We start from the raw sequence: 10,866 nt of genomic DNA, 5'->3' as shown, positions 1-10,866 counted from the left end.
ATGGGCGAGCGTTGTTGGTGTGCGGCGGCGGTGCTGCGGGTGCTGGTGCTGCAGGCGGCCTGGGCGCTGGCGGGCGGGCAGGTGCGCTACTCGGTGCCGGAGGAAGCCAAGGCCGGCACGGTGGTGGGCCGTCTGGCGCAGGACCTGGGGCTGGAGGCGGGCGAGGCGGAGGCGCGGCGGCTGCGGCTGGTGGCCCCGGGCCGGCGGGCGAGCGTGGAGGTGAGCGGGGCGAGCGGCGCGCTGCTGGTGAGCTCGCGGCTCGACCGGGAGGAGCTGTGCGGCAAGAGCGCGCCGTGCGCGCTGCGCCTGGAGGTGCTGCTGGAGCGGCCGCTGCGCGTCTTCCATGTGCAGCTGGAGGTCACCGACATCAACGACAATGCCCCCATCTTCCCCGCCGCCCGAAAAAATCTCAGCATCGCGGAATGGACCACTCTGCCGGGGTCTCGTTTCCCGCTGGAGGGCGCGTCGGATGCGGATATCGGAGCGAACGCGCAGCTCTCCTACACACTGAGCCCCAGCGAGTATTTCAGTCTGGATTTACAAAAAACGGAGGAGGACGGTGAGTCCTTATTCCTGGTGCTTAGGAAACCTCTGGACCGCGAGGCGATTCCCGTGCACCGGTTGGTGCTGACGGCCAGTGACGGGGGCCGGCCGTCACTGACGGGCACCATGGAGCTGGTTATCTCGGTGCTGGATGTGAACGACAACGCGCCCCAGTTCAACCAGTCTGTGTATAAAGTGCAGCTGCCCGAAAATGCAGAACGCGGCACTTTGGTGATCAGACTAAATGCCACGGATCTGGATGAGGGTGCGAACAGTAATATCTCCTATTCGCTCCAGATCCTCTCCCCTCAGGATCGAAGAAACATTTTCCGAATTGACAAAAATAGTGGAGAGATCCGTCTTACGGGTGACTTAGACTTTGAGGATGTTAGTCTCTATCGCCTGCAAGTGGACGCAACCGATAAAGGTACAGCCCCGCTGTCGGGTCACTGCAAGGTGGTGCTGGAGGTGTTGGACGTGAACGACAACGCGCCGGAGGTGTGGGTGACGTCGCTGTCGGTGCCGGTGTCGGAGGACGCGTCGGTGGGGACGGTGGTGGCCCTGCTGAGCGTGTCGGACCGGGACTCGGGGGAGAACGGGCGCGTGCGGTGCTGGGTGTGGCCGGCGTCGCCGTTCGGTCTGGAGGCGACGTTCGCGGGCTCGTACTCGCTGGTGCTGCGCGAGGCGCTGGACCGAGAGCGGGTGTCGGAGTACGAGGTGGAGGTGCGTGCGGAGGACGGCGGGGCGCCGGCGCTGCGCGCCAGCCGCGGGCTGCGGGTGCCGGTGTCGGACGTGAACGACAACGCGCCCGCGTTCGCGCAGGCCGTGTACACGGTGCTGGCGCGGGAGAACAACGCGGCGGGCGCGGAGCTGGCGCGGCTGTGGGCGCGGGACCCGGACGAGGCGGGCAATGGGCGCGTCAGCTACTCGGTGTGGGACGGCGGCGTGGGCGTGGGCGTGGGCGTGGGCGGCGGGGCGGCGGTCTCGTCGTCGTCGGGCGGCGTGGGGGGCGGGTGGCGGCCGGCGTCGAGCTACGTGTCGGTGGACGCGGAGAGCGGGCGTCTGTGGGCGCTGCAGCCCTTGGACTACGAGGAGCTGCAGGTGCTGCAGTTCGAGGTGCGCGCGGTGGACGCGGGGGAGCCGCCGCTGAGCGGCAACGCCACGGTGCAGCTCTTCGTGCTGGACGAGAACGACAACGCGCCGGCGCTGCTGCCTCCCGCGGGCTCGGCCCCGGAGGCGGGCGGCGTGGCGGCGGCGGCGGCGGAGGCGGTGTCGGAGTCGGGCACGCTGTGGGCGTGGGCGGCGTGGGGGGCGCCGGCGGGGCAGGTGGTGGCCAAGATCCGCGCCGTGGACGCCGACTCGGGCTACAACGCGTGGCTGCGCTACGAGCTGTGGGAGCCGCGGGGCAAGGGCCCGTTCCGCGTGGGGCTCTACAGCGGCGAGGTGAGCACGGCGCGGGCGCTGGACGAGGCGGACGGGCCTCGCCAGAGGCTGCTGATCGTCGTGCGCGACCACGGCGAGCCGGCGCGCTCGGCCACGGCCACGCTCAGCGTGTCGCTGCTCGAGGCCGCCGAGGCGGCGCTGGCCGCGGGCTCCTCGTCGTCGTCGTCGTCGTCGCTGTCGCGCTCGGCGGCGGGCGCGGAGCTGGGGCCGTCGGCGGCGAGCGCGGCCACCAACGTGTGGCTGGTGGTGGCCATCTGCGCCGTGTCCAGCCTGTTCCTGCTGGCCGTGGTGCTGTACGGGGCGTCGCGCTGGGCGCCGCGGGCGGCCGTGCTCTCGGCGCCCGGGCCCACGACGCTCGTGTGCGCCAGCGAAGTGGGCAGCTGGTCCTACTCGCAGCGCCACAGCCGCAGCCTGTGCGTGACGGACGGCGCTGCCAAGAGCGACCTCATGGTTTTCAGCCCCAACTTCCCTCCGCCGCCGCCCGGCCCTGCAGCCAAGGACACGCAGCCGGAGCCCTCCGCTCTCCTCGACACGGTCAGTGGCAACACCTTGCTCGTCTTTTACTTATATCCAACCCTTCTGTCCCTCCAGGTGTGCAGGCTCTGCGGGAATCCAGGCTCCTTTCCCGTGGCCTGAGAGCCCTGAGTGCTGGGCACGTGCTTAAGGGTGTCAATGGCACCTTTGCATCTGCATTCCTTAAGGGGAATAGAGAGTTATTGCCGCAGCCTGGAGCAGTTATGGTCCGCAGCTCCAGTTTGCTGTTCTGTGTGTGTGAATTGTTCTGTCCTAGAATGAAATCACTGCTGCTTTTGATGAGAGGTGCCCCAAGGTGGCAGGTTTGGAAACAGTCTTGCCTGGTTTTGTTAAACATTTCCATCTGAGCTTGCTGAGGGATCAAAAAATATTGAGATATTTGCAGTCTCCAGGCGCCATTTGTTACCTTATTTCCTTTGGTATCTGCTGACCGTGCTGGTATTAGTCTGGTTTCTCAGGAAAAACTGTTATACTCATCTAATTCTGCTCACGAGATTCTGATGCAAGGTGACAATTTTATTTTCATGGACAAAAATTCTCATTTTTCCTTCCACCACTAGGCTCATTAAGAAAGTAGGGAAGATGTGATTAACATTTCCACATTTTCATGATTTTTTTCCATGTATTATGTTGCTTTCATTAATAGCATGAAGTGTAGGGCCAAAGGAATATGGCCCAAGGAAAGTGTAATGAGGAAGAAAGTTTTTTTCTTTTCCTGCTGCATCCTTTCCTGAGGTTGTGGATTTATGATCCTGGCCTGAGAAATAGCATGAAATACACTGGCCTGTTTTGATGTTCTTTCAAAATTTGCATCAATGGTGACATCATTTGAAAAGCCCTGGAAATATGTTCTGTAATGAAGAAACAAAGTAACAACCCCCAAAATCAAAGAACCACGATCCCCCCCCCAACAAGTCTCAAAAGTCTCAAATAACTCTCTCCTGCACAGTAACTATCAGGTGTTACACTGGTGTTCTCACCAACACTTTGGGTTTTTTTCTCATGACATCAATGGCATCACCATGTACAGTTGCCCCAATATCACCTTTAGAAAGAGTTTTGCTACCAGATCTGCTGTGTTTCCATCTGAGATAGCTGAAGCATTGCAAAACATGAAATGTCAGCATCAGAGGTTCTGCTGTAAGCTGCATTGATGGTGCCATCCCTGAGTTTATTATAGTGAGAAGGATAAGCAAAATCCATGTTGAGCCTTGAGCTAGGAAGGGCAGCTGTGGTCTGTGACAACTGGGTAGGGCCTTGCCATTTCCTTATGTGCAGGGTGACCTTGAGGAGTGGGAAAGCATGGCTTTGGGGAGGCAGCAAGTCTATGGGAAGGCCACGGGTCATGACATAAGAAAAGAACTTGAGATTGTATGTTTGTCATGAGAACACCTCTCAGAGTGGTGAGTGGAGGATGCCCCAAAGGAAAGTGTGAGGCAGGATGGAACAGAATCCTCTTGCCCAGGATCCTTTCCCAGTCCCTAAGGGTCTGGGATAGGACACCTTCCAGATCATGAGACATTGTGTGATACTGAAATGCTCACAAATGTTCCTTTGAGGTTCTCAGTGTCTTTCATCAGAGACAAGCCCCTGTGCTGCTGCCTACCTGATGTGAGCCATGTGTTGGTAAGAGCTGGTGAGCTGGAGAGTGCTGAATGCTGTCTGATGAGCTGCTTGTTTCAGAAATGCTGTTGTGGAAGGGGAACACTTCAGGCTGCTGTCCTGGTGTAGTGGTGGGCATTTGCAGTTGTTGTCACAGCCATTGGTGTTGGTTCCTTGCTCCTCCTCAGGTGGGATTGATAAGGACACACGATGAGGGTGTAATCTTTGTGTGCTCAACTTCCCCAACTTGTGCACTGCGCAGGTGGCCTCAGGAGAGATGATTTGTCCTGATGTCACACAGGGCTCCTTCTGGTATTTGCAGATACAAACCTGCACTGCAGCTCTGGTTTCATGGGTACAAATTCTCCCACTCAGCTGACCTTGGGAGTTCTTTTGTGCTTCAGTATTTGCTGTGGTTGTCTTGATGATATAAAGATGTGTGGATTGGGATCAGAGCTGTCACAATTCTAATCACAGGATCTTCGTGAACTCTAAATGCATTCTTTGTGGTGTTTCCACCTGAGATTGCTGAAAAGGAGCAAAAGTGAACAGGCAGCTAGGGAGAGCCTGCCAGCTGCTGTGTGGCTCTGCAGCCCTCAGTATGTTCTCTATGCCAATCATGTGGGAAGGTGAGGATGTAGAAAGAATTGAATCACACGCAGAGCAGAGTTTACAGCTGGGTCATATTGCTGGGTTCTAGCAATGTTTGATATTTTGGCAGTGATCGTGCATGTGGCACTAAATAGGGCCTGGACCCATGAGGTGGGGAGGGCGCGTTTGAGTGTGGAAGAGTGTTGCCTAAGGGAAATGGGGATACTGGGTAGAACACAATCTATGTCATTGGAGAGGAGTTATGTAGATCTCATTTCAGATGGCATGGGACAAAGAATATAAGTAGCAAACCTCAAGAAAAAGCCCATGTGCAGCTCCCCTGACATCCTGTCAGGACCTCCAGTAGTTCTGCGTATTCTTGTGCTCTCTTGTTCCCTGTGACATTGCTTCTTGTGACATTACCTGCCATACATGCCTGATAATGCTTGTATTTTGTGTGGAATGTTGTTGGTCAAACAGAAGGTTTTTCAAATTTGTATCATGCCAGCGTTCTTGGAACATTGCCTGGGTTATTTCTCTGGTCTTGGTCTTGCTAGGGACAGGAAATTGCTGGTAACATCAAGGGACACAGTCCCTTAAAACCAACACTCCTGGTCCTGGCATTTCTTTTCCTGAAAAAGCAACCAGCAGTGCTACAGGTGAGTTGCTTGTACCTGAAGAAGCTGTGTGTGAGAGGCAAATGTACTTTGGTTCCTGTTCAGCTGTGGTATCTTCATATTGGATCGACGGAATGTTGCCTGGATGGAAATGCCTGTGGGTTTGGAGCATCACTGCCTGCTCTCATTCCTTTCCTGTGTCTGCCTGGCACAGGGTGAGCCCGTGGAAACAAGGACAGATGGAGAAGTGACATTAATGCATTTTTTGGGATAGATGTGGTTGGGAATGCAGCAGATGTTCTCAGTGGCAATGCCGTGGTGTTACATTTGTGGCTTTGGGTTGGATTTGCAGGTGGAACATGAGTCAGGAAGAAGAGCTCTTCATAGAAATGTAAGAGCACTGCTCGACTGTGATGTCATTGGACATTTGTGACACTGGAGGATCATTGTGCTGGGCTGTGATGGGTTTGAATTCCTGAATGAGAGTCTCGTCCATGTGTTTGGAGTCTTTGGAGCCTCTTTCATTAGATAGCTCAGCAGCTGTTTCTCTGGCTTTTGTGTCAGAGGGTGGTGGAAGCTGTTCTGATGTAGCAGAGCTGTTCTTTGCCACCTGACTGCCTTGCTGTGCTACTGCAGGTCCGTGAGAGGCCTGGAGGCTGAAGAGTGTGGCCTTTGTTCTAAAGGGAGAGGAGTGTGCAGGTGCATGGGTGGGAGGTAAGCAGAAATGTTGTTCGTTCTTCCCTATCCACAGGGATAGGAGGTGGCAGGGAAAAGAGATTTATGGGCCAAGGGCATGTCTGTGATTTGTGGCAGGGGTGCTGTAGATATCTTAAACATATTGTTTTGAACGAAAAAATTGAACAGAAGTTACTAGGATGGAAGCAGAAAATATTGAAAGCAAAGTCAAGGTGCAAATAATGAGGAAAGAAAACAAAGATAAAGGAACAGAGAGAGAAAGAGACAGGAAGAAAGGAGTCGAAATAGAGATAAGGAATATAAATATAGACTTTAAGGAATCGGAGTAAAAAAAAATATAATGGTGTCTTTTTCCAAAAGAAATTTACATTGTTCATTGTGAGCACGTTGACAACATTTTGGCCAAGGGAAAAAAGGAGAAGAATAGACATGGTGGAATCAGAAGAGGAGGAAGCAAAATAGGACAGGGATAAATAGGAAAGACAAGACAGGAAAACAGAACAAGGAAAGAGAAGAGAAAGCAAGAAAACAGAAGGGCAAAAAAGAAATAGGAAATGGAAGTTAGAAGATTTGAAAGCAAGTAAGGAGCTTATGCAAGTAAAAAGAAAGCCAGAACGAAACTACAGGTGAAAAGTACAGGATAGAAAAATAGAAGCAATGATACAGGAGATGACCAGAACGGACCTACCTCTGCCGACAGAGTTGGAGCTGGTACATAACAAAACTCCATCGTGGCCACAGCATCGGTTTCGGGCGCTGATGACTCCAAATTCGATGATCAGCGACGCGGTGCTGGAGGCAACTGACGACCTTTCCAGTGCGGGTAAAGAATGGTGGAGGATGGAAACAGAAAAAAAAGGGAGTAAGGAATGGGGAACGAAAGGACCATGACGAAGAAGAAAAAGAATGAAAGGAAGACGGAGAAGGAGGAAATAGAAGAATAGAACACCAGGGGAAAGTAGGACCGAGAAAGGAAATGAAAGGATGAAAAAGAGGCAATTGACTGAAGAAAGAAACATGAAGTAGGAGAGGCGAAGCAAGAACAATATACGACGGATTGTTTTTGCAAGGAAAGAGCGAGCGACACAAAACATGAATAATAAAAAGAAAGAGAATCGTGGTATGAAGAAACAGCAGCGGAGATGGCCATGACAGAGCGGAGGGACAGGATGCCGCGAATCGTGTGAGGGCGCGGAGCAGCGCACGGTGTCGCTGCAGGCTCAGGAACGGCTCCGTGTGGGCGGCTCCGCCCCGGTGCGGCGGAGAGCCCGGCTGTGAGCGCGGGGGGGCGGCGCGGGCCGGGCAGCAGAGCCGGAGCGTCCGGGCGGCGGCGGGGAGCCGTGCGGGGCCCGGGCCGGGGCCGGCACACACAGCGGCGGCGGCGGCGGCCACAGCGGCAGGAAGGATGGGCGAGCGTTGTTGGTGTGCGGCGGCGGTGCTGCGGGTGCTGGTGCTGCAGGCGGCCTGGGCGCTGGCGGGTGGGCAGGTGCGCTACTCGGTGCCGGAGGAAGCCAAGGCCGGCACGGTGGTGGGCCGTCTGGCGCAGGACCTGGGGCTGGAGGCGGGCGAGGCGGAGGCGCGGCGGCTGCGGCTGGTGGCCCCGGGCCGGCGGGCGAGCGTGGAGGTGAGCGGGGCGAGCGGCGCGCTGGTGGTGAGCTCGCGGCTCGACCGGGAGGAGCTGTGCGGCAAGAGCGCGCCGTGCGCGCTGCGCCTGGAGGTGCTGCTGGAGCGGCCGCTGCGCGTCTTCCATGTGCAGCTGGAGGTCACCGACATCAACGACAATGCCCCCATCTTCCCCGCCGCCCGCAAAAACCTCAGTTTATCGGAGAACTCCCCTCCTGGGTTCCGATTCCCGCTGGAGGGCGCGTCGGATGCGGATATCGGAGTGAACGCGCAGCTCTCCTACACACTCAGCCCCAGCGAGCATTTCTCTCTGGATTTACAAAAATCGAATGAGCGAAATATTGAACCTGAACTCGTTTTAACGAAATCCCTGGACCGCGAGACAATTCCCGTGCACCGGTTGGTGCTGACGGCGAGTGACGGGGGCCGGCCGTCTCTGACGGGGACAATGGAGCTGGTGATCTCGGTGGAGGATGCAAACGACAACGCGCCCAAATTCAACCAGTCTGTGTATAAAGTGCAGCTGCCAGAGAGCGCTGAGGTGGGGACGCTGGTGACAAGGGTGAATGCCACGGATATGGACGAGGGGATTAACAGTGAAGTGACCTATGCCGTGACGAACTTTATTCCCCTGAATGGACGAGATGTGATTTCCATCAATACGAATACCGGGGAAATTCACCTCACAGCAGCCCTGGACTTCGAAGAAGTCAGTGTATTTGATTTTCGTATTGAAGCAAAAGATAAGGGAACGCCCACGCTGTCGGGTCACTGCAAGGTGGTGCTGGAGGTGCTGGACGTGAACGACAACGCGCCGGAGGTGTGGGTGACGTCGCTGTCGGTGCCGGTGGCGGAGGACGCGTCGGTGGGGACGGTGGTGGCCCTGCTGAGCGTGTCGGACCGGGACTCGGGGGAGAACGGGCGCGTGCGGTGCTGGGTGTGGCCGGCGTCGCCGTTCGGTCTGGAGGCGACGTTCGCGGGCTCGTACTCGCTGGTGCTGCGCGAGGCGCTGGACCGGGAGCGGGTGTCGGAGTACGAGGTGGAGGTGCGTGCGGAGGACGGCGGGGCGCCGGCGCTGCGCGCCAGCCGCGGGCTGAGGGTGCCGGTGTCGGACGTGAACGACAACGCGCCCGCGTTCGCGCAGGCCGTGTACACGGTGCTGGCGCGGGAGAACAACGCGGCGGGCGCGGAGCTGGCGCGGCTGTGGGCGCGGGACCCGGACGAGGCGGGCAACGGGCGCGTCAGCTACTCGGTGTGGGACGGCGGCGTGGCCGTGGGCGTGGGCGGCGGGGCGGCGGTCTCGTCGTCGTCGGGCGGCGTGGGGGGCGGGTGGCGTCCGGCGTCGAGCTACGTGTCGGTGGACGCGGAGAGCGGGCGTCTGTGGGCGCTGCAGCCCTTGGACTACGAGGAGCTGCAGGTGCTGCAGTTCGAGGTGCGCGCGGTGGACGCGGGGGAGCCGCCGCTGAGCGGCAACGCCACGGTGCAGCTCTTCGTGCTGGACGAGAACGACAACGCGCCGGCGCTGCTGCCTCCCGCGGGCTCGGCGCCGGAGGCGGGCGGCGTGGCGGCGGCGGCGGAGGCGGTGTCGGAGTCGGAGTCGGGCACGCTGTGGGCGTGGGCGGCGTGGGGGGCGCCGGCGGGGCAGGTGGTGGCCAAGATCCGCGCCGTGGACGCCGACTCGGGCTACAACGCGTGGCTGCGCTACGAGCTGTGGGAGCCGCGGGGCAAGGGCCCGTTCCGCGTGGGGCTCTACAGCGGCGAGGTGAGCACGGCGCGGGCGCTGGACGAGGCGGACGGGCCTCGCCAGAGGCTGCTGATCGTCGTGCGCGACCACGGCGAGCCGGCGCGCTCGGCCACGGCCACGCTCAGCGTGTCGCTGCTCGAGGCCGCCGAGGCGGCGCTGGCCGCGGGCTCCTCGTCGTCGTCGTCGTCGTCGCTGTCGCGCTCGGCGGCGGGCGCGGAGCTGGGGCCGTCGGCGGCGAGCGCGGCCACCAACGTGTGGCTGGTGGTGGCCATCTGCGCCGTGTCCAGCCTGTTCCTGCTGGCCGTGGTGCTGTACGGGGCGTCGCGCTGGGCGCCGCGGGCGGCCGTGCTCTCGGCGCCCGGGCCCACGACGCTCGTGTGCGCCAGCGAAGTGGGCAGCTGGTCCTACTCGCAGCGCCACAGCCGCAGCCTGTGCGTGACGGACGGCGCTGCCAAGAGCGACCTCATGGTTTTCAGCCCCAACTTCCCTCCGCCGCCGCCCGGCCCCGCAGCCAAGGACACGCAGCCGGAGCCCTCCGCTCTCCTCGACACGGTCAGTAGCAATACTTTGCTCGCCTTTACTCTTTCGCTCTCGTCTCTGCCGCGTCTCGCTGCATCCCTGGACGGTTCCCCGTTGTAGCTTCGCTGCGCCCCCCGGCCTGAGAGCCTGGTAATATTGGCTGAATCTTAAAAATCTTAATGATACCTTAGCATCTGCTGCCGCCTCCTTTCCGGATCCCCCGAGCTTTTACCGAGGTGGGAAATGTCTTCCGGCATCCCGCAGCAGTTTACTGACCGTAGCTGAGGTTTTGTGTTCCGAGTGTGAATTGTTCTCTCCTGTTTGCTCTCCCCTAGAAAAAAATCTCTCTTGATTGTGGTAATAAGGGCGCCGAGGTGTCAGCTCTGTAGACAACACTTTTGTTGGCTGGTGTGCAGTATTTTAATCCGGTCTTGCTGAAGGAGCTGAAGACAGACAGGCTGTAGTGATGACAGTCCCTTAGGCACCATGTGCCACTGAACTGCCTTTTGATTGCTGATTTTGCTGATCTCAGCATTGTCAAAAACTGGGCCCTCTTCCTCCCCAGTGCAAATGGTGCTGAAAGACTCCAATTGAGGCCTAAGGTTTTCTCTCCCCATGATGTAATTTTCCCCCATTGATTCTCCCAGCAGATTGATTATAGTACCTGGGTTGCTTTTCTTGGGCTTTTCCGGTTTTCTTTTCTCAGAGTGTTGGTTTTCTAGATAGCATTATAAACTGTTTACATAGAGGTTGCAGATTCAGAGTCAGTGTAAGAAAAGGAAGTTGGTTTTTTTTTCACAACATCCTCTGTCCTCAAAATCATTTTATGTTCTTTTGTTTATGGCTGGAGATTGACACTTGCCTCTCTTGATGTTCTTTCAATATTTATGTCACCACTGGCAGAGTTCTGAATTATCTGGAAACATTCTCCTAAAAACCACAGAAATATACCAG

General features: G+C 57.7%; 2 protein-coding genes across 2 annotated transcripts; both read left to right on the top strand.

Moving 5' to 3' along the window:
- LOC311159478 (protocadherin alpha-6-like) lies at nt 1–4,547 on the top strand (the record flags this gene model as incomplete). Its single annotated transcript, XM_084215576.1, is given in 5 exon segments — nt 1–2,537; nt 2,539–2,634; nt 2,636–2,753; nt 3,799–3,891; nt 4,527–4,547. Coding segments are annotated over 5 exon segments (2,865 nt in total).
- Nucleotides 4,548–7,431: 2,884 nt separating this feature from the next.
- On the top strand, nt 7,432–10,301 carry LOC311159477 (protocadherin alpha-8-like; the record flags this gene model as incomplete). The annotated part of the gene is made up of 2 exons (XM_084215575.1): nt 7,432–9,945; nt 10,248–10,301. The coding sequence occupies 2 exons, from the start codon at nt 7,432–7,434 to the stop codon at nt 10,299–10,301; spliced, it is 2,568 nt and encodes an 855-aa protein (XP_084071701.1).
- Nucleotides 10,302–10,866: the final 565 nt, after the last annotated feature.

Source organism: Fringilla coelebs (genome assembly GCF_963513975.1).
Source record: "Fringilla coelebs genome assembly, chromosome: 15".
Classification (NCBI taxonomy): Eukaryota; Metazoa; Chordata; class Aves; order Passeriformes; family Fringillidae; genus Fringilla; species Fringilla coelebs.
The sequence above is the reverse complement of the archived record's forward strand: the minus strand, read 5'-3'. Positions and strand labels throughout refer to the sequence as shown.